A 26,548-nucleotide genomic window follows, 5' to 3' on the forward strand; every position below is an offset into this window, starting at 1 on the left:
AGCAGGGTAAAAATATATTTGCTTTAAACAGAAAAAAGAAATGGAACATTTTCCTGGGGCAACTTGGGAATGAATGAATGCAGGGGTGGTTCAGCACACCTTCAAAACACTAACTCATGTAGGAGCACTTCAGTAACCTTGATTTCCCCAATTAAAGAGAGATGGTGGAGAGGAGGGTGGGTTTCATACTGTTCAGCTTTAAGTACCTGTGAATCTCCTTCTGCAGCAGTGCACCTCTGCACTGAGAGCCCTTGCTGCAGGTGCTCTGAAGGGTACAAAATTAGATATAATGACTCCCTCCAGCAGACTTACCTCTGTAGCCTCCACCTCCTCCACCAGAAGTACAAGCTCCTCCTCCTCCACCAAAGCCACCAGAGGTGGCCCACTGGAGCTTGTCTAGTGCTTGGGGACAAGCTTGACCCCCTTCTCCACCTTCCAGAAGCGACTTCCCAGCCTGAGGAAGCAGACTCTTATCTTGCCAGCCACCACCTCCACCTTTAGTTAGACAGTAAGAAAACAAAACAAGGTGAGAGAAGCACAGGCAGAGGAAAAGTAAGAAAGACACTGTAGAGAGACAGAGATTGGCCCTTATTAATTTCCTCAGTGGCTGCACTCCAGTTAACACTTTCTTTAAGGTTAAGAGTTTATACAGACAGGCTCCTTGTTGCCATGGATAGTAATGAAGTGGAAATCTAATGCACAGCCTGCAGTATGTGCTCCCTAACCAACACCTAAGCACCAATTTCTAGCGGCATTAGGGAAACGAGGAAGCCACCACTCTACTTCAGGCTAACTGTTAAGGGCTTTCAGCCATGTGAGATACTGAGTTCCCCAGGGAAATAAACATAAGCTGGATTTCCTCATCTCCCTCTAGTGGACCTCTATAAAGCTATTACAGCAGGAGATCGAGAACCACTGGATTTTTTGTCTCTTAGAAATGGACTCTAGGCACAGCTGTTACAAGATTATAAGCAGGCTTCCATTTCTAGTATAATTCCCATAATCTAATTCTTGTTCTTAGGGTTTCAGGGGAATAACAAGGAGAATGTATTCTCTTCAAAGGCCATTGTCACAGTGAGGAGAGGTGAGGCTCCATCCCTCAAACATTATTTTCTCTGAATCATTTATTAGAAGAAAGGAATCCTCCTATGGAATTGCCTCTACTGGAGCCCTTATCACCTGTCCTGTGCAATCTCCTTTGTCTGTTGACACACCAGATAAGAAGATACCCATTATAGACCACCAGCACTTTTCTAACACCTACCGCCACAGAAAAACTCCAGTATAAACAGAAAGCCCTTCACTTCATGCCTTAAGGACACTGTGTGGTGTTCAGCCACCTGATTCAGACCTTGTGTGGTGTTAGTGTCTCACCTGCTGCCCCTGTCCTCCCACTGATTCCAGGTACTGCAGTGCTGTTCTCAAATTGCTCCAGGGCTGCGTCATCCAGCGAGCTGTCCTGAGCCTTCAGGTAGGCTTTTCCTCCTCCTCCTGCTGCGATGAGCAAAGGTTCGAAAATCCCATCCTTCTGCTGGAAAACCCCCCATCAAACATCAGAAAAACTTCACATCCCTTGGAAATGTGAACTCACATAAACTCATCAAAAGAATGAAAGCATCCCAAAGAAGGCTGGCCCAAGGCCCGGGCAACACTACTGATTTTTCATAAGTTGATTACAAAAATACTTTACATTGTGTTCCTGTGTACAAAAGTAACTAACTGAACACCAAGGCTTTGGGATTTCTAATTTTTTTTTAGGACTGCTGCCAGTATTAAAGTGGGATCCTGGTGTGATTCCCAGACCTGAGCTATGAAGAACTGAGGAACCAGTTCAGCTAGCTTAGTGACAGTGACAAGTATGATCAAGGATATGAAAAGAGATAAAAGAATTTAAATTTAAAAAAAGAGATGCAGAAGGATAGAGAGGGAGGGAGGGCAAAGGACACTCCTTTCTCATCACCTTTTTTTAAGAATTGAGTATCACGTGACATGATTGACAGTGAAAGCTAGTTATTGTGCTGGACACTGCTCAGGTGATTTGCCAAGAGGAAATACTTACTCTAAAGATATAGGTTGCTCCTCCTCCACCCCCACCTCCTCCAGCCCAGTCCTTCAGGTCCTTTTTTTTTTTGTAATCCTCTTCAATGAGAGATGACTCCCCTAAGCAGATCTTCTGGGTTTCAGGATTGCCCTGAAAGGAACCAAGAGATGCACTCAGATATCAGCAAAGTCCAACTCTTGAGAGTTGTCTGTATATCTCAGTATAATAATATTGTATTTTTTGTGATGTATATCAGGCATATATAAATATTTTCTTTGTGGAAAGAGAACTCTTCTACAAGGACCAACAGCTGAGGGATAGATCTGTCTGTTACCTCTGATTTGAAAAGTCACATTGCAAGAGCAAGTGAAAATATACATGCTTACAGAAAAAAAACCCAAAGCAATATAGCAGTAACTCATTATTGATATCACATAATTCTTATTTTTCTTATTTAGAACTTCTTATGCTCAAGAACATTAAAATGTGTTGCATTACAGATTAATTCTCAGGACTTGTTTACTGCTGTATTTATTAGTTATTTCTCCAGGTCATAAAGCAGACAGAGGTGACCTGCACATACTTAAGAGTGACCTACTGACACATCTTGGAAGAGAAATCTGGACTACCAGCTTTCTATTCCTGCTAAATATAAGAGAACAGAGAAAGGTTGAAAAAATAAAGATTGTTTGGTCATCTTAGATTTATTTTCTTTGTGATACTGACCTCCACAAGCTGCAATGACTTTAAATCTGCCCAGTTTCGCTCAGATGATGTCTGAATGATTGCAGAAACTGCTACATTATCTTAGTGCAGGTGAAATCCCTACTTGTGTGGGTTATGTCCCTTATCTAGGCTAGAAGTGTGACACCACTTTTTAGAGGGGTAAATCTAAGGAGGGAGATGAAGGTTTGGAGATGCAGAATTTCTTCAAAGAAAGGAACATTAACATTAGTTACCTAACATACAGATTCCTCATGATTTCCAAAGTCAAAGCAAGATGGGCTTTGGAAGTGGGAAAAATGAATGGACACTTTTTCCAGTAGCATCTGCCAAAGTTAGTGCTGGGTTGTACTTTGCAATTTGGACAACAAGTCAGGAAATGCAGGGGAGTAATGGACAACTTTGCAGATTAATACCTAAGCCTAGAGAGTGCACTGGAGAGGCAACTGCAGATACACAAATGTATGTTTAATTTAGATAGATACAATTATTGTACAACCTACAGTGAAGAGAGGCTGTTTTTAGAATCTGTTGCAGTATCTGGGTAAGGCATAATATGCTCTAGGCAAGGCAAACAGTAACTTTGAGTGCCTGCAAGAATAGTGTGGGGATCTGTGGGGAAAAGAGAAAACAGCTTTGCTCCTGGGCAGGGAGTGACAGATCCCATCTCTGGAAAGAGGCAATACCACAGAATTTCTGCTGAAAAGCAGCAACATTTGAGCCTAAGTGATAAAAGGACTTTTGGATAATTTGGTCTAGCATTAGAGGACAAATACATAACTATTCACCTCTTTTATTTCTGTTCCTCATGAGTGTTTTTTTTTTTGTCATTACAAATACCTAATCCAGTGGCCACTGTAGTTAGTGGGAAGATTCCTCCTGGTTTTGATAGGCTTTGGATTCAGACCTTTATCTTTAAGCTTAGAGAGCACCTAACACAGTACAGCCACAGCGCTGCTGGATGCTTCCATAAATAATAGTAAGTTATCTGAAATCCTGGCAGACTGAAAGAAACCTAAGATGTGGAAAAATAAGAGGGGGAGCATACGGTTCTTGCCTACTAGCTCCTTGCTTAAAATAAGAAGAAAGCTGATGAAGGACTTCTTTCAAACACTAGGAGCTTTAAGCAAAGTTCTTGTGGGTTTCGTATTTGTTTGTGCATTTTGGGATTGTTTTTCTTTTCAGAGTTCTTTACATTTGTTTTGATATTCTTTCTAACTTGGTTTATTGGTTCTTCCCAGTCTCCTGACTGGATTTCATTGCTGGACTCCAGGGTTTCTCTTTCATTACCAAACCCTAAGCCACCCACTGAATCATATCTGCAGTTTCTACCCACATGTGCTTCTGCAGCCCTCACCCCAGGGCAGGCATCCTCTCCCTGCTGCCCCACTAAGATGTACAGCAGCTCATCTTTCTCCAGCTGGAAGGTGGCTGAGATGAAGACCCCATGAGACCTCTTATTGTGGTTTTTGGCTCCCTTTCCCCCAGCTGCTCCATAGGCAGAAATCCTGGAAGAAAAAGTAAGTAGTTAAAGAGACAAATCTCACACTTCTGATCCCCAGAACAACTCCATCTGCAAGCTCTCCCCAGCCTGCACTTCCAAATAGGTATTGCTTCACAGCAGGCTCCCCTGCTCTAGCATCTCCTGGCTGTTCCTTGCCTGAGACCCATGTAGCTAGGCTGCTCAAGGGGATAGGGATAGACCAACTCTACACCAGAGCACTGGAGACAGACACTTCAGGAAAAAATGGCTGGTATAGCCAAATGTAGAAGACCAAGGCTTCAGAACTGAAACAATGGCAGCACTTCCACTTGATTATGTGCTCACACTCCTGTCCTGATCTCTTCTAAGTCACTGCACCCTTCCATGCTAGACAGTAGCTCGGGCACAGATCTAGTTAGCGCTCCTGTTTCTCTCTTACTTCACTGCCTCCTCCACCCTCTCAGTGCAGATGGCCCTGCATTTACACTTGCTGAGACTCCACAGACAAGGAGAAGCTGAAGGTGGCTGCCTCTCCAGCAGACCCAGGCGACACTCACCGGTAGCGGTTCGTGGCTGGCACCCTCCAGACCTGCACTCCCCGCAGCCGTCCCTCCTTCTCCACTGTCACCGACACGTTGCTGTTCTTATAGGCGCTGTCACACTGAGCTTGAGTTGGCCCATGTGGACCACTGGCACCACATGTTGTGAACCACCAAAGAACAACAGATGTGTCCCCTGTGACTGAAGCAGCAAGAGTTGGGGCAGACGTGAGCTTCCTTTTATTTATCAGACACATGCAGTAACTCACAGAACTACATAACCAAAGGGTAAGTGTTCTCAAAACTAAAAAAACTGTGCCTGTTAATAACTTTCCTTAATGATCCTTCGATAACAAAATTCACCTGTTATTCAACCTGCAGATGAGAATTGAAGCATATGCATAGAAATAAAGGCTGAAAACATCTGCCATTGCAGCTAGTGACCATCTATAAAATATGGTCAAAGTCTAAGTGACTTGTCTCAGGCTTGCACAAGAACCTCATGGCAGCAGCAACGGTCAGGAGGACAGACAGCCTCTGGCTACTTTCAGTAGGGGCCCTTTTCCTCCTAGCAAATATTTTCTTTGCTCTTATTAAGCATTATTCTTTTGTTTCTATGGCAATGCAGCAGATAACCATCTCCTCCATTTCACAACCCTTGTCCAAGACCCAAACCATATCCATCTTGTCCAGTGAAAGAGATCAGGCATAAGATTCTTATTCAGTAATGCATTCAATAATGTATTTTAATCTGTATGATGCAAGGGCCAGAGCCTGAAGGAGACTTTTTAAAGAGCTGAATTATTAAAATCACAAACCTTTACAAGAAAAATTCTAATCTTGTTTAAAGGAAAAGCAAGCAAAACTATCCCCAACAGCTGTCATCCTGCAAACACATAGATGGATCATTGGGGTAAGAGTGTTAGCTACATTACAGAAATCTCTGCCCCTTGAGCTGGCAGGAACTGGCAGCAGTACAGATTGTCACATTTCAGGTGGACACAGTCTTCAGGAGGTCGTGCAGTCACACACAAGCATTTGTGGCAGTAGAGCCTCAAGCACAGCCTGCCCTCTTCAAGCCCTTCTTTAGACACTTCTTCTCACCCACACAGTTGTTAACTGTCCTCCAGAGTGGCAGTCTCTGCTGCTACCAACACTGGTCTCCAGTGTCTCATGTGTTCCTAGTTTTTAATCTTGTTCTTTTTTGTGGATTTCCATATACTCACTTGCTTAACCTGATTGGATATTCATCTTTACAACTCTATTCTCCACTCATTAGGTTCAGACTCCCTGCTCACCAACTCCCAGTAAAACTCTTCCTATCCCCATCTTCTGTATTGGGCTACACCTTTCCTTCCTGAGCTGGCTTTTGTGAACTCTGAATTAAGAATTATGCAATTTCTGCTTTTACTTAGAGCTCCTTTACTTAAAGACTCTGCTTTCTTTAAAGAGGCCCTGCTATTTAAGGACTGATGAGTTGGGGTCTAGCAAAATGCTGTCCTATACCCAAACAGAGACCTTTATTTGCCCTGTTGCTGAATGGGGAAGGTAGCCACCTTTTATAGCCAAGAGACAGGTTTTCAGCACTGAATCATGTACCTGGGAGGGAGGGCTCTTCCAGGGGGTTCAGAAGATGCTCATCCAGGACACTGATCTCCCGTGGGTGCTGGCGTTTCCCACCAAAATGATTTGGTTGCCTTCCTGTAACGATTTGTAGAACAGACAACAGAGATGAGAGGATGGTATAGAGACCCATGCCTTGGGTTAGCTACTTGTGTCTGTGCTGGAGTTGATGAGTCTTCACAAGAACACAAACATGTTACCCCATGCAGACTCACCTGCAGGATAAGGTCCTTGGCCAGCAAATGACACTGGCTGTGATTACAGGAGAATTTAGGGAAAGCATTGTGTGCAGATAGCAGGTATTGATGCTCTGCTGGTCAAAGGTACAGGTGACAATTCTGGACAGGCAAACAAGTGGAGGTGTAAAGTAGAGGGACAGCAAAAACTGTTATCTTTGGTTCTGAATGGCATCATGGTAAGTAAACCAGCCCAACATCATTCCCCTCTCAGCAACCAGCTTTGAGCACCTCAGACCTTGCTCAGACAATAAAATACTAAATAAAATTACAACTCACTAACATGCACAGTTAAGAAACAGCCGTAAATTTATGGCTGAACACAAGCTGTAAATCTTTGGATTAATTTTTTGAAAAACACAGAGCAAAATGCATTTCTGACCAGTGAAACAGGCCTTTAAAAAGCAGCCCTTTCTCAGAGAGGAGAAACTTCAAAGCAATTTGTGATCCAAAGCATCTGAATGCATTGAGAACACCACACAACCAAAGCTGCCTTACAACAGGAAAAAGTAATAAATGAACCCTTGCCTTATAATCTGCAAGCATCCTGTTTCAATAGTTAAATTACCCATTTTTATGCAGATCTTTGATTGGAAAATCTCTATAAAAAAAAGAGAGACTTCCTCCCATTTAATGATCCCCTGGTTAATTTAATACTGAACATTTTTCATCAGTTGAAAAATATTGCACATATTTCAATTTGTTCCAGTTGTGAGAGTCTAACAGCTGTTTGATGCTCTATTCAAAAGAGACTCACTCAGTTCCAGATGGACAATTATCTCTGCTGCAAAGCCACTGCTCTAAATGGCAATAATTAACACCCTTGTTAGCTGTGTCAGAAAGGCCAAATAACTAATTGAAGCATGGAGACCTTGCTGAGCTCCTACTCCTGAAAATATTCCCCCCAGGTCTGACTGAAAGCACATTGATGGATGTAAGTAAAAGGGAGCTTTGTGCTGACACACTGTTCATACTGAGATAGAGAACTTCAATAGATGAAGTTGTCAAGCCAGTGAAAAATGAAATTAACCCAAAACAAATGAACTGGATCAAAGACAAGAAGAAAAACCAAATGAACGGCCAGAAAAGATTCTCGGTCTCCCAAGACCTGCACTGAAATACAAATCCCAAAGGTCACAAGAGTTTCAGATACTTAGAGATGTATGAGAATTCTGGTCATGTTTGCCAGAGCAAAGAAATGTAACTCACTCTCTGAAACAGAAAGTGGAGTCTGTGTGTCTGCATGGATTTTTTTGCAGTATCCCAACCAAGTATCCTAAGGCAATGCCTTGTTTCCAAACAAACAATCTTTCCTCCATCTCCAAACAGTATCAAACCCTCTTGTGCTGGAAGAAGTTTTGTCATTTCCATGTTCAGCAGCAGACAAGATGCAAGACAGGCTGAGCATCACTCTGTCCACATTAGCTGTTAACTCTTAGAAGTCTGCTAATTTATGCACTGTCAGACACCAATTTGTAAGGTGGCATTTTCTCCGAACATGGTGTAGCCCTGGGATCCAGGGGCTGGTTCTCCATGCTATTTTAGCTTCCAATCCCTCCTCTGACATCCAACATGTTGACTGGGAGTGTTTAGAAGGGAACAAGACTTAATTCACATTAGGGTGTACCTATATCAGAACAATGTGAAGAGCAAAGGACTCCTTTCTCAGGGATTTAGCTAGTGCTGTTATTTCCACACTGAAGAGAGACAGAGGGAAGTGTAAATGAGAAAGACAGAGTATCTCCTGCAGACAAAGAGCTAAAGTAACTTACTACTGTTCCTCTGTCTCTCAGACTGTAATGAAAAAAGTATCAATCAGAGTAAGGTGCCCCACAGGATCCTCAAAGTGTGTATGGTCTCCTCAGAGATCCCACCTTACTCATACAGGTTGGAATATTCCTGGAAGCCTCTCCACTTTGTCCTGTAGTGGGACAGAGAACAAGGAAGCTGCACCAGCTTCCCGATTCCTCCTTCCCCTTCTCTTTGGGTGTTCTATTCCATCTCTAGTCAATGCTTTCATAAATCAGCAAAATGAGGCTGTAATGAGGCTTGAACCACCTGCCACCATCCGCCTCAAGCAATAAGATTTGCAGATCAAGAGAACCAGACTTTGCTGGGTAAGGGACTCCAAAGTCAAGAACTAGAGAGATGCTATACAAAAGCTCACTTTGGACAGTCTAGCTATTTATAAACCAGTCTTCTCTCTTCATTGTACATGATGCACAGAATAAAATCAATCCTTAGGCCAGGGCAGTAGCATACACCTTGATGGACCACAGACTCGTGATCTTAATTGGAACAATATAATGCTTGGAGCACCAGAAAGTAACAGTGAAAGCAGTGACCACATAAGCACCATCAAGGGCAATAATCAGCACTCTATTTGCCAGGCTAGCCCATGTTTTCATATTTAGACACTTAAAATTCAGACCTCTTCCTATGAAAGCACTAGTTAACTAAAACAGTATCTCTTTATGCCTGTCCCTTAAAAGTTCTCACAATGAACCAGACTCATGCCATCTGATCTGTGACACCATCTTACACAAGCTGATTTTATGAACCAGAAGGTGGTTTCATCTCACCTTTTTCAAAGGGAAAACATCTATCACTGTCCAGAAGTTAACATCCAAAGAACAGTCTGTTTGGGTTTTGCCCATATTGATGTCCCTTGAGCTGCCCTCACTATCCACTTATTTTAATCTTAAATCTTACTGAATCTTTCCTCTCGATTTTGAGGAATACAGAAAACCTCACCTTCTGTTCCCAGCTTGCATAAAGACAAGCAGCACTTCCAGGGTCTGCACAGGCTTTTGTAAAGCAATTGAACTACAGGATTGAAATAGATGGAGAAAATAATATTTGCATCCCAGCAGATTCTTCCTTCCTGCCATACATCCTTCCTGCTGTCCTCATGCAAAGGATTCACTGCTTGGATCTTAATTGGCTCCATCTCTGACATCTGAAACCTCTCCTTGCCAGGGGGAATAATTTCATTACTGAAAGCACAGCAGAGCTTCTGGGCTTCTCTGCAGCCTAACTGAATTAAAGTAATGAGAAGACAAATGCAAGGGGGTTGCTTTCAGAGGCGAGAAAACGTCAATTTGCAAAGAGGATTCAAGGAACAGTGGCAAGTGCAAGGCTTCCGAGAAGCATGTTTCCTTCCTGATGTCTGTCTTCTGCATGAGTCACACATCTCTGGGTTACACCTTCAGACAGGGTAAGTGCAGCTGCTCCTGAACATCAGGGCAATTTATACTGATCAAAAATGAGGAGTAACTTGAGTGGTCTAACAGACAAGCTCTGATAATGCCGCTGCAGTGGCATTTACACCCCATCTTTTTGACATATAGGATACATCCCTACATGAGAACCTGCAAAATGTCAGCAGTTAGAAACTGGAGGATGTATTTGCTCTCAGGAAGGCATTAAACTCCAACAGTTTGGTGCACATCAGCTGGCACAAGAGCATCTGGAATCATTCCTTTCATTTTCCTCAAAAGATTTCAAACCAAAATGTTAGCACGGGTGTCACAAAGGGGGCTGGGGGCGTTAAGGAGCTGGAGTGAACAAATGACATTTCCATAAAGGAACCTTTCTCTTAATTTCAAATTAAAATAATGTGCATGCTCAGCATTTTATAGAAGGGTGGTTTCCATGCCCACAGAGCAAAGGGACAGAGAACAAGGCGACTGGATAAGACAAAGGTGGGAAGGAAAGGGGGCTTTTGTTGATGAACTTTTAACATGCGTCTGTTTTGACATAAGCCTTTCCACATGCTATGTTAGGCCTCAGCTAGTCACTGCAGGGACATGTTGTTACCCTAAATGTTGACACACTGGGTGTGGTGATACATAAAGAGTGGCCCACGACCACAGATGCACATTTTGCCTGCAAAAGAAGTCACAATTCAAGTGCTGCATGTTGTCCAGTCCCTTTACAACAGAGCATATAGGGCTTTTCCCCAGGGACAAAAAGAAGGCAGTTTCTAATATATATAAGTGATTCAAGTATGCAGCCTCCTTCCACGTGTCTGCTGAGAAAATCCAGCTCTTGCTAACATGCTTCAAAGGGTACCAATGGCTCCATTTTTCAGACTGACATTGTTGTCAGTTGTATTCACAGTAATGAAATAAAGGAAAGCACGTCTATTATATACCTGGCAGGGACTGCTGAGGAACAGTGTGATGTAATTCCTCCACTTAGGGCCTAAGGAGTAAGTCTAGCACTTCTTGCCAAGACACACAGGCAGGCCTCAACTATGTGATACGGGATACCCCAAAACAGAGAACAAAAGAGCATTAGGAGACACTGACATGCTGTGCCTCCACTTGCAATCCTCAGTAAGTCTGAGATAAAACCACACTGTGCTGTAAAAGCCAATACAAATGATCCACATGCACTCTGTGGGGAGAACAGTGTATGTGTGTGTGTGTTTCCTGGATCTGTGGGGTGCTGATCACACCACGAAAATTCTTTAAGGGATTCTGCAACATTTGTGGCTCACCGTGAGCAAAGCAGTCCTGTCCAAAGGTAATATTGTCGATAGCAATGTCAGCTTGGGAATTCCAGCCCCAGGTTGCCAGGAGTTGCAGTTGAAACCTTTGCAATAAGACAGAAGTTTTAGAGAAGATAGAGGGGATTAAAAAAAAAAACAAAACACCAAAACAAACAACAACAAAACAAACCTAAAAATACAATGTTCCCTTATCATTGAATGAAAATTATAACTATTTTGAATGTTTCCTCCAGTCAAGCCCTGCTGGTGGTTGCTAGAAATTTTATTCACACATCAGTAGTTAGTAAGGACCAACCAACATTAATATAACACCACATTTCATGGGGATAAAGAATGAGAGCCCTACTTCCCCTGCTATCTGCACACACATGCAGAAACACAAATTACTGTTCCTCACTTTTAGTTATATACAGACAACCATCTTTATTCACTTGGTATAAACAGTCAAGAAAGTAGACATGTGCAAAAGGGAAGGGAAAACAGAGTCTCCTTCTTTCCATCCCCAAAGAGATAGCCAGAGTGAAAACTGAACAGAATAACAATATCCATATAGACAAGAATCTTGGGCCTGTCCTCAGCCAGTGTAACTCAACAAAGTGACATAAGTTTAATTCAACTGAAAGTCAGGGCATTTTAAATTTCAGCCATAACTCTCTGAAGTGTTCACTTTCTGGGTTGTCTTATCTTTTCCCACTGTGACCAGGTATTTAGCTGTTTATCCAGGAGGTCTGTCGTGTCCCATGTGTGTTGTCATATTCTGAATTCACAAGAAAGAAAGAAAATGGGCTGCAGTATCTCCTTCTAACGGATATGACTGAATTGTTTGTTGTTCATTTTCAAAAAATAAACAGATGTCTGATGTCCAGTCCATTTAGAGCTTATTAAAAGCATATGGAGAGAATCTCTGCTGCTGTCACTGCTGAAGCTCAATGATTTATGAGAGACCAAGCACTGACCTGCCTAACACATTAATCATGCAGCCTAGGAACACACTTGTCCCAAATTAGTGGCAATAGAGTCTGGATGTATATTCCACCCACTAGCCAGATGCTGGTCCATATCTGCAGTTAATATAATGTTGCATAGCTGCATCCAAAGCTTTAGAGTAAGCTGCTTTCACCTCAACTCAAGAATGACTCCTTGTTCTTAAATGAAAGCATTCACACCCACAGGATTTAAGCATTCTGGGAATAAGTGTTGGTGCAGAACACGCCAATCAAGCGTCTCCTGAATGACATTCTCTTAGTTATGGGATTAGCAGGGGAATTTTCCATTAGATCCCATTCCTGCAGAAACTTGCCTATTAGCAGCCTGAGCAACACATTTGCATTTTCTGACCCTGTGTGCAAGTCCACTGAAGAAAGCCAGTAACTCCCCCAGCCAGCTGATGAAAGATGAAGTCACAGCACCCAGCGCCCAGGACTAGGGCAATTCGTCTAGGACCTCCAAGCCATAGATACTGTGCCACAGCTTACCCATTACTTTAGGCACCCACAAGGCAGTATACCCTCAATCTGGTCAATGTGCTGCTTCTGGTCTTCGGAGTCAGAGCACTGTGCTACAAGGTAGATTTCTGCTCCAGTTGAGTACAAGTGGGAGTCTGGGGAATGATGCTCTCCCCAGTGCATGAGAACAGACACCTCTGGGCTTTGTATACTTTCCTTTCCTCATAACTTTAGAAAAAGGGGAGGAGTTTGCCTTTTGACCTCTGTGCTGTGTTAGCCAGAGGAGTTTTCCATGTTCCTTGTCATTGAGCTCATTTTGCTGACTTCAGAATATTACATTCTCCAGCTCTCTCGTGCCTGGTCGTCTGCCCATCTGGTTTTCTTCTGATAACAGCCTTTTCCCCATGTGCATGAACCAAGCAAGGGAATTTACCAGCTGAACGCCAGAAGCAGTTTTACAAGTAGCCAGATGCCCAAGAGGCTGATCAGCAAACCATAGTTTGTCTTCCTTTTCTCCTAAGAAGTACATTCACTGAAGAAAGCCTACAGTGGGTAGACAGGTAGCCTGGGAGGAACACAGAGAAATTGTCTGAGCAGCCTTGGATCAGGCTAGGAAAGCTAAAGCCCTGGTAGAATTAAGTCTGGCCAGGGAAAGAATGGCACAAGAAAAGCTTCTGTAGGTATGTCAGTAATAAAAGGAAGACAAGGAAAAATGTGGACCCTCTCTGGAAGGAAATGTGAGACCTGGTCATGCAGGATATGGAGAAGGCTGAGGTGCTCAATTACTTTTTTTGCCTCAGACTTCACTGACAAGTGGGAGAGTGAAGAGAGAAGATCAGGTCTGAGACCATCTAAGGAACCTGAGAGTGAGTCCACAGGATCTGATGAGATGCATCCATGGGTTCTGAGGAGACTGGCAGATGAATTTGCTAAGCCACTATTCATCATATGTGAGAAACTGTGGCCTTATGGTGAAGTTCCAACTGACTGGAAAGGGGAAATATAAACACCATTTTTAAAACCAGAAAAAAGGAAGACCTGGGTAGCTATATGCCAGCCAGTCTCGCCTCTGTACCAGCCAAGATCATGGAGTGGATCCTCCTGGAAACTATGCTAAGGCACATGCTAAATAAGGAGGTGATTGGTGACAGCCGACATGGCTTCACTAAGGGCAAATCCTGCCTTACACATTTGGTGGCCTTTTACAATGGGGTTGCTCCTGTCTTTCTCTTGCTGTATTAAAGGGCAATGTTTTCCTTGGTTTCTTGGCAGCCAGTATCAAAGTGGGTAGGAGGGGTACAGATCATAAAAGGAAAAGGGGGAGTAGACATGAACTGCAAACCAAATAATTGCTGTATCAGGACATGAACAGCTTGATGTGGCCAGAAGTAGATAAGACTTAGCGGTTGGGAGGATGGGGCCTGGAGGGGGGGGGCATATAAGTAGTTTTTAGCAACTGCTTCATAGAATCATAGAGTGGTTTGTGCTGGAAGAAGGTGCCCAAGCAGAAGTTTCCCTGCAACCTATGGTGAGATGGCAGCTGTTCCCCTACATTCATAGAGGAAAGTGGTGTGATGAAAGATGAAGTCACAGCACCCAGCGCCCAGGACTAGGGCAATTCGTCTAGGACCTCCAAGCCATAGATACTGTGCCACAGCTTACCCATTACTTTAGGCACCCACAAGGCAGTATACCCTCAATCTGGTCAATGTGCTGCTTCTGGTCTTCGGAGTCAGAGCACTGTGCTACAAGGTAGATTTCTGCTCCAGTTGAGTACAAGTGGGAGTCTGGGGAATGATGCTCTCCCCAGTGCATGAGAACAGACACCTCTGGGCTTTGTATACTTTCCTTTCCTCATAACTTTAGAAAAAGGGGAGGAGTTTGCCTTTTGACCTCTGTGCTGTGTTAGCCAGAGGAGTTTTCCATGTTCCTTGTCATTGAGCTCATTTTGCTGACTTCAGAATATTACATTCTCCAGCTCTCTCGTGCCTGGTCATCTGCCCATCTGGTTTTCTTCTGATAACAGCCTTTTCCCCATGTGCATGAACCAAGCAAGGGAATTTACCAGCTGAACGCCAGAAGCAGTTTTACAAGTAGCCAGATGCCCAAGAGGCTGATCAGCAAACCATAGTTTGTCTTCCTTTTCTCCTAAGAAGTACATTCACTGAAGAAAGCCTACAGTGGGTGGACAGGTAGCCTGGGAGGAACACAGAGAAATTGTCTGAGCAGCCTTGGATCAGGCTAGGAAAGCTAAAGCCCTGGTAGAATTAAGTCTGGCCAGGGAAAGAATGGCACAAGAAAAGCTTCTGTAGGTATGTCAGTAATAAAAGGAAGACAAGGAAAAATGTGGACCCTCTCTGGAAGGAAATGTGAGACCTGGTCATGCAGGATATGGAGAAGGCTGAGGTGCTCAATTACTTTTTTTGCCTCAGACTTCACTGACAAGTGGGAGAGTGAAGAGAGAAGATCAGGTCTGAGACCATCTAAGGAACCTGAGAGTGAGTCCACAGGATCTGATGAGATGCATCCATGGGTTCTGAGGAGACTGGCAGATGAATTTGCTAAGCCACTATTCATCATATGTGAGAAACTGTGGCCTTATGGTGAAGTTCCAACTGACTGGAAAGGGGAAATATAAACACCATTTTTAAAACCAGAAAAAAGGAAGACCTGGGTAGCTACATGCCAGCCAGTCTCGCCTCTGTACCAGCCAAGATCATGGAGTGGATCCTCCTGGAAACTATGCTAAGGCACATGCTAAATAAGGAGGTGATTGGTGACAGCCGACATGGCTTCACTAAGGGCAAATCCTGCCTTACACATTTGGTGGCCTTTTACAATGGGGTTGCTCCTGTCTTTCTCTTGCTGCATTAAAGGGCAATGTTTTCCTTGGTTTCTTGGCAGCCAGTATCAAAGTGGGTAGGAGGGGTACAGATCATAAAAGGAAAAGGGGGAGTAGACATGAACTGCAAACCAAATAATTGCTGTATCAGGACATGAACAGCTTGATGTGGCCAGAAGTAGATAAGACTTAGCGGTTGGGAGGATGGGGCCTGGAGGGGGGGGGCATATAAGTAGTTTTTAGCAACTGCTTCATAGAATCATAGAGTGGTTTGTGCTGGAAGAAGGTGCCCAAGCAGAAGTTTCCCTGCAACCTATGGTGAGATGGCAGCTGTTCCCCTACATTCATAGAGGAAAGTGGTGGAACATTCCCTGAAGGCACCAGAAGGGCTGAACTTGGACTTGCTGCCAGTGGACTCTGATTGCACAGCTGTGGAAGACCCGGCACCAGGGGAGTTTTTTCCCAAAGCAGCCCCTGACTCTGCGGGAAGCCCAGGCTGGAGCAGCTCTGGACCTCGTGGGAAGGACTCATGAAGGAGAGGTTCGTGGAGGACTCTCTGCCATGGGAGGGACCCTGTGGCAAAGCAGGGAAGGACTGTAAGGAATCCTTCTTCCTGAGGAGGAAGGAGCAGCAGGAACCACCAGCCTGTGAACTGACTCTAAACCCCATCCCCTGTCCCCTGTGCCGCTGGGGGGAAGGAGGGAGAGAAACCGGGAACAAAGGGATTTGGGCCCGGGAAGAAGGGAGGGGTGTGGGTAACATATGCAAGCCCTGCTCTGTGTGTTTGATTAGTGTGAAATTAAATTATTGTTTTTCCCCAAGTTGAGTCTGTTTTGCCTGGGACCTTAATGGGTGAAGAACCCTCCTTGTCTTTTGTCTCGACCCATAAGCTTCTAGTTGGGCTTTGTCCTCCCTTTCTGTGAGTGGCCACGTGGCTGGTTCTTTGTTGTCGTGTTAGGCCCAAACCACAACAGGTGGGATAGAAGGAGCAGAGCATGAAAGGAACAAGGCAAGATGCTTGGGATGGAACTCATATCCTGGGAGGATGAAGACCAGGGTTTTCTAACTTGGGCCAAACAGCTGTCTTCCAACAATGTGTATGCTGTTTCTATTTCTGTTATAGATTGCTCATCAAATAACAACTTACTACTTCTGTTAGCCACTTGGCTAGCTCAGGTAGCAGAGAACTGCTTGCTAGATTGAACAGTTCCAGCCTCACTCGCAGTGACTGTCACTGTTGTGCCACATCAGTTTTAAATTAGTTTGAAAAAGGCATACAAAAAGGTTACATGAAGTGAAACAAGATAGAACTACTTGGAACAGACTGTCATAATACACGCATGTATGACCTACTTACTGCTTTCATTTTGTCAATCTGTTCAACTCTTTCAAATATTACAGTATCTGAATATATTTTTTTTTTCATGTAGTGCTAACTAGTGCTTCCTAAAGTATCTTGCTGTCCATTACCTCCTGCCACAGAAGAGGGATTTTGCTTCAGAACTGAGGGCTGGTACAGAAATTGGAGGCTTCAGGGCACAGACAGAGGGGACCATAAATCAGAGGAGGCAGAAGGTCTTAAATACCTCTGACAAGCTCCTGGAACTCTGCTGTGGTTAGTTCCACGTGAATGTGCCTGGGGAAAAGAGCTATTCTGGACAGATTCACTGGTCATACTTTACATATGCAGAACTGAACAGATGCTAATTCACAGGGCTCCAGAGTGCATCAGACAAGAATATTAAATACACTGCCAGCATGTAGACCTATCCTATCCTAAAGGAGTAATTCATGGCAAAGATGCTTTTGGGAAACACGTAATACAGATACCAAAGGTAATGGTGAAATTAAACTAGAAGGAGAGCAGAACAACATTCTCTTTCTCTGAGTTTCACTGCTGCTTAAATCTGAATTGCTATCACTTCCAGACCCAGATCCCTTGGCCCTTTATACAGATGCAGAGAATATTTGAAGTTAAAAGAATCCTCTCACACCTTCTAACCCATCAAGTTTTGAGCAACTATTTATTGCCAATATTACATAGATATTTTTCCATTTATAATATTCACTGTATAGACTTTGTGATTTTTTCTTGTCACATGAAACAGGCCTTCCTGAGGAACATGCAAAAAAACCCAGATTGGAGCAACTTAATAATTGTTTGTGTTGTGCAAAATAACTTGCTGCCAATACCACCTACATGGCTTGAGACTGAATAACAATGGGTAAGGGAGGAGAAATATCTCACAAAAAATAGATTCAGTTGAAATTCTTTCAATCCTCAATTTTTTACTTCACTTGAAAACTAATGTCACACTGTATTTTCACATTTAAAACTGTGAAAAGTATAGTGCAAGGCTGATATGGGCAATGGTCTTTCCCTGAGGTTGTTGCATCAGTGATGTGGCAATGAATGATCTCCTGTCACCCAGGCTGCACTGCTACAGATCCCAGGGTGGACAGTTGGATTGGCTAAACTGGGGTTTTACCACTGAATTAACTCCCATGCCTGTTTTACTGTACAAGGTGCAGCTTTGCTGATACAGCTGTTTCCCTACTGGGAGCATTTTGCCACTGTGAGCGTACTGGCTTTCTCAGATTGGTGACATGTTTCTAGTCCAGACACCTGCTATTCCCAATACCTAAGCACTGTTTGAAGCTGCATGGAAGTGCAGACACACAGAGTGGGCTTGTGCTGAGCTAAGCTGTGTATAAGCACAAAGATATGCACATAAGAATACTTCCTCAGCAAGCAGAATTACGGAACTCATGCAAATCTTTCAGTAGAAACTGCTCTTGGAGAAGGCAAGGATGAAAATGATGCTTCACAGCAAAGACAGGAACAATTGACTAAATCTGTAGGGGTAACCCTGGGTGCTGCTGCTTGAGCTCTTACCGGTTCTTTAGCACTGGCATTGGTAAGGTGATGAGAAACCAGTGGTCACTCCAGCTTCCTGCTCTTTCCCACATTGGCAAGGTGACTTGAGCTCCCTTTATCTCTTCTGTGACAGAGAAGGAGATGGTACCATTGTAGCTGCCAAAAACATGCACTGAGAATTGGATCTGTAATAGAGGAAGAAGAGAAAAAGACTGATATCCTGTGATAAAAAGGGGAAAGCATTTGCTTCTCCCCTCCCCAGAGCTCCAAGACACCAGACCTTTGGTCCTGGGTCAAACTGTTCAATCAGGCATACCACTAAGGTCCTCCCACTGCTTGGGCATGACTCATCACTGTCCTAGCACATCATTTTCTCTGTGGATGCACTGACTGATACTCCTGTTGGGCAGCTGTTCTCCAGCCACTCATGACAGTGTTCATGGCCTCAGACACCACCTGGGCAAGAGCATACTGGTTGCCTTGTTATCTCCTTCAGAAACAAGAAGTAGTAAAGCAAAAGAACACAGGCTTGAACCTGACAAATGCTTTAGCATTAAATACTTCCACTAGAGTTAGGTTACTGTGGAAAAACAATCCTAACCACATTTCTTTTCAGTGTTCTCACCAGCTTGAATATTCCTGTGAAAGGGCTTGAACAACAGTTTAATTATTTTAAGGATTCCTATTGTAACCACCTCTGTGTTGCACTGATACAGCTCAATCTATACCCAGGCACTATATAGGACACAAAAGCACTTCAAGGGGCAAGCCCCAAATGCCCTTAGAAACCAGGAATTGGGCTGTCTCTAGAGGCAGGAAACTTCAATCCATTTACTTGCTACAAGTCAAAGGCACCATCTGGACTGTAGTACCCACACAACAGGCAAGCAACTTGATCATCAGCCCGGAGTATCTTGAAGCAGGAGTCATTCCACTTTCTTTGGAGCAACCCCTTCTGCTTTGCCAGAGAGCAAGAGAAAACTGCTAATGCCATCACCACTTTGGGCCATCAGCTGCTCTTCATGTTACAGAGAGCACCAGCAGGAAAGGGAGCAGACACACGCCTGCACTGCAAAGACCACCCACAGAAGTTCTTTGCTTCTGAAATGTGGCTTGAAATCCTTTCTGGTGGAGGAATGGGCCCAGATCTCCTGTGACCTTTGCACCATAACCAACAGTTACTGCTTCTCCTTGTTTTGTGAACCTAGCTCCAAGCACTTTTTATTTGGTTGGAACTAGTCAGCAAACGTGACCTGGATTTATAAATAAATCTAAAGGCTGGTTACATTTTTGGCACCTGCACTGTATTTCTTTTGCCAACTCTAATTAGAAGGCATCAAAGCTTTCTGTTTTCCACTAGTAGGGCTGGACTCCAGCTCAAACTTGCAGTTTAATTTTCCCAAGTGCTATGAGTGCAATATTATTAATATTTGTAATTCCACCACCTCGAAGCTCCCCTTATTCTTCAGAGAGATTTGGGCTGAAGGCAAGTTATGTGATTTTATCAATGCCAGGATGCCCTCACCTTTTGAAATGCCTGAAGAATGTGAACAGAAGTTTATTTTCTTCATCTATTCCTGAACACCTAATGTCTACAAACTTCAAACTCCAGTTACCAGTGAAATTGACAAGTCTTGATTCCTACAGAAGTATTGCAGGGTTTATGCAGAGAAGCCCCATCAGCAGGTATAGGAAACAGCTCAACAGCCCAGACAGCCATCTCCCTTGCCTACAAACCAAGGCCACCCCATGCAGTTCAAATGGTCAGTACCCTTCAGAGGGTACAGTTAGGAGGGGGAGTTTACCATGCTGAGGAGCTGATTTGGGGCTCCTGCTTTCACTTACTGGGAATGCACCACACATCTCCTTTCTAGCTTTCAACAAGTAGCTAAGCTAGGCAGAACAGCCAACTCTTCTGCTGGCAATTATTTTGCAGAGTGTGTAGAGGCACAGGAAAACAGGCTAATTGCACAAACAGTGTCTACAGCACCACAAAAGTGCTGAGACCCATATACCTGGTAGTCTTCAGTGGCAATACTTGCTGGCAAGCTGGTGCTGTAAGCCTTGGCCATGCCGCTCGTCTGCTTGCTGTCTGCTCGCAGGTAGAGGAAGTGTCCTGTGAAAAGTGAACCAGAAAAGACAAGGTGATGATTTGCTTTTTTATATAATCTGTTGAAATAATTGAACATCACTGTGCTGAAGCACAGTGTAAGTAAGATGGCAAGTGTGGCTTGAGAGCAAATCTATCAGTATAAGCACTCTGGCAGATTTCATCAGCACAAAAGTCAACATCCCAAACCCTCTCCTGAAACATGAGTGCACAAACTTCAGACTTCACTCAAGTATCTTCCCATACAGGAGGCTCATCCCAATGTAAAATGAAGTCCTGATCAGCCCTAATTCTTACACCATTATCATCAGTGACAAACACTGGGCTGGAAGAGCTTACATGTAGTCTTTCTTCCAAGGGACAGGTTAATAGAACCTCTCAAGAAACATTCATATGGATACCCTTCCTTTTGGAAGGAAACTGTGAGGCAACACTCATCTTTGCTAACAATTCTGACTTTCAGCCTGAACATGTGAGAGTCTGGCCTCCCTCCTTCTTATTTATCAAGCTGAAAGTTCTGGGAATTATCTCACTATTTTATTGTGGTATTCCAAGGCACAGAATGTGTACAATCACTTAGTCTTGGGATATGCTTACATGTGATGCTTTTCCTAACCCACTGGTTGTCTGGCAAGGGACTCCAGAAGATCTGTTTCTAGAGGGTGTCTGGTTCTGTCGGATAATTTTTTCTTTGTGATGCAGCAGATATTGTCATACTGCTGAATTAATTTGCCACTGTTTAACTCAGAATAGGTTTATTTAGAAAAAAAGAGAATTAGTGATATAATTTTTTAACGTGAAGGAAAATTCTGGTCTCCGATCCTTTTGTGCTAAGTTTGTTGCAGAACTTGTTCCAAATAAAGTTTTGAATCATGTTTGAAAGTTAATTTTAGCTACTTTTAAAGTTGCTGTAGATAACACTGATGCTCAAGTTAACTTCACAACGATGCCAAAAACTTTAAAACAGTTTAAAAAGCCCCTAAGCTCAAGACTATTGTATACATACACACATACAGAGAGAGAGGAACCTACCACCAGTGGATTGCAAGGTAGACCCTACAAATGAGTAATCTTGAATCCTTCCAGTAAAGCCCCGAATAGACCAAGGAGATGCTGCAGTTTCATTCAGTGTCCAGCCACACAGACCCTCTTCAAAAGAGCAATGTGAGCCCTCTGGGAGACTGTCTACAGCAGAAAATAAGAAAAAGCAGGAAAACAGGAGAAACCTGATTATGGAAGAACACAAACAGCAGCAAAAGTCCAAACTCATCATGGTTCTCTAAGTCACCCAACCTATGCTATACAGATTTTCAGTGTCAAAACATTAATAGGTTTCATTTGTTTATTTCCAGAGTAACCACCAGAAAGCCAACACATTGCTTCTGGAGATATTTGAGATTTTGCAGTTCTGTCCTGTGCAGAACTGCAGCTCCTAATCTGAAGAAGGGTAAATCACTGTTTGTAATTATGTTTGTAAAGACCTTGCTGCATATGAAACCACAGGCATCACAATTCTGTGTCCATTTAAAAGAAGGCAAATCAACAGATTATTTTAGATCTCTGCCACTGTACTTGCAACAAAAATTCCATGATACTTCTTAACACCACATATACTGAGCCAGGGGATTTCTCTGTCATGATGTGCAAGAACTCTGAACTGGGATCTTGGAAGGACAGATTTATGACTGTGTTGGTGCTGGCACTAGAGACATTATTAGCACCTTCCACTGAAGGGAGGTTAGAACTGGAGTCCAGTAGGAATTTCTCACCCAGCTGCAGACATGTAAATAAGGTTTTGCCTTTCTCTGAAGCAGCAGCACCTATGAAAGGCCAGTCATTGTGCCCCTGCAATATTTCAAAAAAACACCAAACTAAACCAAGAAAAACATATCTGTTTTATCCTCTACAGGGTGAATTTTCAAAGAGAATCTTGGCATCCAATTAATGTAAATAGGCTAAAGTAATTCAGGAGGTAAAATACTGAATAAATCTAGAAATGGAATAAATTTAACTTATTTTTCATTCTAAATTATTCCTTATAATGAGATGAAAGTTCCAACAAAATGTCGTGCCACATACTCACCACACCTCACTCCTTCCTGCTCTTTAGCAGGGCAATCACTGGTGAATTCACAGATTTGTAGGTGGCTGACACATCCTCCATGAAGGCAGGGGAACGTGGAGCCTTTGTCATATATGGAAAGATCTTGGTTTTCTTTACCTAAAGGAAAAAAGAGAAAGAAGCCCAGAAATGAGTCAAAAGAACGTGTTTGACCCTTCATGCGTATCAGCATCCATGTGTAGGACCTCAGAAACTGTCCTTTGGGTGAGAACTGATACTCACCTCATGCTTTTTACCATGCTTCTACCCTGCATGAGATTTCTGCAGATCATGAGTGATAAATGATACTCACCTCTGCTTTTTACCATGTAGGTTTCTACCCTGCATGAGATTTCTGCAGATCATGGAGACCAAATTTATTGCTCCTTTCCCATGCACTGTCTTCTGCAGTGTTTGTGCTTCTTTTAGATAATAATTTTGTCGTTCTGTTGGTTTGTTTTTTTTTAAATGAAGAACCTTGCTTTTTCCACTGTTGTTCTCAGTCCTGCAGATGTGGCTGAGCACCTGCCCAGCAGCTGTGGCACATTGCATGACACTGCTGCTGAAGGCAGAGACACCCACTGAGCCCTGCTCCTGACAGACTTGTTGCTATGCCCTCTTGAGATTCAGGCTCGACTAAGGTTCTTGCTGCTGACACTCTTCTGTGCCAGCTCTGCAGCATCCAGTCCCTGAAGACAGCTGCTTCCCCAGCAAGTCAGCTCACTGTGCAGGAACTTCACTCATGCATCCCAGTTACTCTAGTCAGCTCTACTCTGGGATCATTGGACTGACAGCACAGGAACCAGGCTGAACACAATGCTTCTGGTATTTTCCAAAACATGACTCTTAATGCACCCAGCCTGTCTGGTGGATGTGTGTGTGTGTGCATGTGTTTGTTATGGACCTACATATTTGTCTCAGTCTCTTCTGGACCTGCTCCCCTTTAGCAGAGCTCTGCACAGAAATTCCCCTGAGATTGTTACTGCAAAAACTTTAAAAAACAAAAGTTAGGGAATTTCTTCCAGAAGAAAGAGAAAAGGGTACTTCTGCAGCAATCCAGGTACACAGCCTGAAACAGTGTAGTGGGTTGACCTTGGTTGGATGCCAGGTGCACACCAAAGCCACTCTGTCACTCCCCTCCTCAACTGGACAGGAGAGAGAGAAAAAAATAATTAATGAAAGGCTCACGGGTCAAGATAAGGACAGGGAGATCACTCACCAATTACCATCATGGGTAAAACAGACTCGACTGGGGAAATTAGTTTAATTTATTGCCAATCAAATCAGAGCAGGGTAATGAGAAATAAAAAACAAATCTTAAAGCACTTTCCCCCCACCCCTCCCTTCTTCCTGGGCTCAAATGACTTTGCTCCTGATTTCTTGATCTCCTCTCCCCCAGCAGAATGGAGAATGGGGGTTGCAGTCAGTTCATCACATGTTGTCTCTCACTCTCCTTTCTCCTCAGGGGAAGGACCCCTCACACTACCCTCATGCTCCAGTGCAGGGTCTCTCCCATGGGAGACCCACAAGTCCCCTCCGTGGGCTGCGGTTGTTCATGAACTGCTCCAGCGCGGGTCCCCATGGTGTCATAGCTGCTGCCAGCAAACTTGCTTCAGCATGGGCTCCTGTCTCCACAGGTTCACAGGTGCTACTTAGGAGCCTGCTTCAGCACAGACTTCCAATAGGGTCACAGCCTCCTTCAGGCATCTGCCTGCTCCAGCGTGGGCTCCTCCGCAGGCTGCAGGTCGATATTTTGCTCCACCATTGACCTTCATGTGCCACAGGGGAACAGCCTGACTCACCGCAGGCTTCAGGGGAACCTTAGCTCCAGCACCAAGAGCACCTCCTCCCCATCCTTCTTCTCTGACCTTGGTGTCTGCAGAGTTGCTGTTCTCACATGTTCTCATTCCTCTCTCCAGCTATAATTGCTCTGGTGTTTTTTTTTCCCCTTTTTTAAGTATGTTATCCCAGAGGAGCTATCACCATCACTGATGGGCTCAGCTCCGGCCAGCAGCGGGTCTGACTTGGTTAGCCAGCTGGCACTGGCTCTACCAGATGTGGTGGAAGGTTTTAGCAGCTTGTCACAGAAGCAACCCCTGCAGCCCCCCCCCGCCCCCCCAATAGTATTCTTCCTCATGGCATTGTGTTGTGCTAGGTACGTGCATCGGCTTATTTAGGAACTGTTTAGCATGATGCTTCAGGCTTTATGCATCCCCTCAAAACCCATGACTCTCAAAAAAACATTACATTAAAATATAACATTTGTTAAATTAAACACTAATGATGGCAATAAATATAAATCTCTAATGTGATCAAAACCAGTCTCATGATATATTATGAAACAGCTCAGTGAAACCAGTATTCTCTTTCTACATTTGAAGCTTTTTATATTACACGTCAAACTGTTTCAACAGTGTCTGCAAAATGGAGGCAACAGCACAGCATCAATGCATGAAAACAAGGAAGGGAAGATGATTATGTCTCCAACCTGCAGGCTGCTTGTGCTGACAGACTCATGTGTTTCCAAGAAGCCTAAATAACATTAGCAAGGTTATGCACAGCTACTGAGGATCATTTGCATGACATTCCCAGCAGGACTCTGAGTGCCAGGCAAAACTGAGGATCTTTGAGTTAAGCACTCGCTACTTTGGAGAGAATAATTGCATTTCGATTGTTTTCATTTCAGACAGAAGTTCTCAGCCTGGCAGGCGCGAGCAGATCGATGTTTCTTTTCTTTATAGATTTGGATGAGAGAGCCCCAGTATGGAAAAGGCTTTGGTGTCACAGATTAGTTTGTTCTGGATTAGTTTAAAAAGAAAAATATTAAATGCAAAAATAATCTAGGAAAATACTTTTTTCCATCCCTGTTTCTGGTTGCAGCATCAACCCTGTTGTTTTCTCAAAGATCAAGCCAAAGCAAAGCTGAAAAGCAGAGAGGATCACTTAAATCTGTTCTATAATTCTGAGCTTCAACTCTGCCTTTGGAGCACATACACGTGTGCACACACAAAGCATATGCAAATGTGTCCCTTGTCAGGTAAGCACTGCCAGAAACCCAAGAGGAGAATCAGCTTTCATTTAAATCCCGTCTGACCAACTCCCTGATTCCACTCATGAATTTTGAAAGGATGCTGCTCTCTTTTCTGACTGCATTTGTATATTCCAAACCTGATTGTATTGTAACATACCATGAAAGCAGTTCCTCAGTTGCAAGGAGCCCACTGCCAGGACACCAACCTCTTGTGCTCCACAGTTTGAGTATAGCAAGGTGATTTTAAAAGGTGTTTCTATTCGGCCAATCTGGGCCATCAGGTATTTCCATTTCATCCTAGAAGACAACAAGGAGCTATCAGACAAACACACAGCATACTGGGATCCATAGAATCTCTAGCATAAAGCTTCTGCACTTTACCAAATAGAAGTAACAGCATCCACACAGGGAGTAGATCAATGAATGTAAACTCCAACATAAACAGATGTTAATATAAAGCAAGTGATGTTCACCCTAACAAGTTCACATTCGTTTATCTTTGCCACAGATTTTATCGCTAATGATGAAAAGGTTCAACCATTCCAAGTAATTCTTAAATTACAGTGTGGCTTAAATTATCACCAGTTTTGTACACAGACACCCCCATCTCCCTCCCCCCCGATATGTGCCTTGCACATATATGGTTGTGTTCTGTTTCCTCTTGCAAGTGCACATCAACCAAGCAGCTGCACAAGTCATAGGATCTCCTCAAGCCAATGCTGACATTGTATGTTCTGGAAGTAAATGTCTGGCCCTGAATGTTCTTTGGCTCTATCAATGTGGGAACATTTTTCTGTGTGTTCTCCATCTAATCTTAACAAGCTAAAGTGTACCCACAAAGCAAGGGGAAGAAAATAAGTGGTGATAAATAAAATGCAGGTTGCTCTGGCAGTTTATATTTCACCATAGAACAAATGCCACATCCTCTAAACAGCAAAGGTTTCCCAGTTGTACAGCTCTGGTGGCAGTTCAGGGAAAGA

At 43.6% G+C, this 26,548-nt stretch overlaps 1 protein-coding gene across 1 annotated transcript in view; it reads right to left on the bottom strand.

Moving 5' to 3' along the window:
• LTK (leukocyte receptor tyrosine kinase) overlaps nt 1–26,548 on the bottom strand; it is a 62,453-nt gene that overhangs the window by 18,276 nt on the left and 17,629 nt on the right. The window contains exons 5-16 of the mRNA XM_009999612.1: nt 25,726–25,865; nt 22,520–22,657; nt 21,469–21,621; nt 20,342–20,442; nt 18,345–18,511; nt 11,150–11,244; nt 6,386–6,487; nt 4,805–4,982; nt 4,122–4,272; nt 2,060–2,191; nt 1,375–1,531; nt 313–495 (exon numbers count right to left, since the gene is read on the bottom strand). Coding sequence (XP_009997914.1) covers nt 313–495; nt 1,375–1,531; nt 2,060–2,191; nt 4,122–4,272; nt 4,805–4,982; nt 6,386–6,487; nt 11,150–11,244; nt 18,345–18,511; nt 20,342–20,442; nt 21,469–21,621; nt 22,520–22,657; nt 25,726–25,865 — 1,697 coding nt within the window. The remainder of the gene's footprint in view (nt 1–312; nt 496–1,374; nt 1,532–2,059; nt 2,192–4,121; nt 4,273–4,804; nt 4,983–6,385; nt 6,488–11,149; nt 11,245–18,344; nt 18,512–20,341; nt 20,443–21,468; nt 21,622–22,519; nt 22,658–25,725; nt 25,866–26,548) is intronic.

This window comes from Chaetura pelagica, unplaced genomic scaffold, assembly GCF_000747805.2.
Source record: "Chaetura pelagica isolate M959 unplaced genomic scaffold, ChaPel_1.0 scaffold55, whole genome shotgun sequence".
Taxonomy (NCBI): Eukaryota; Metazoa; Chordata; class Aves; order Apodiformes; family Apodidae; genus Chaetura; species Chaetura pelagica.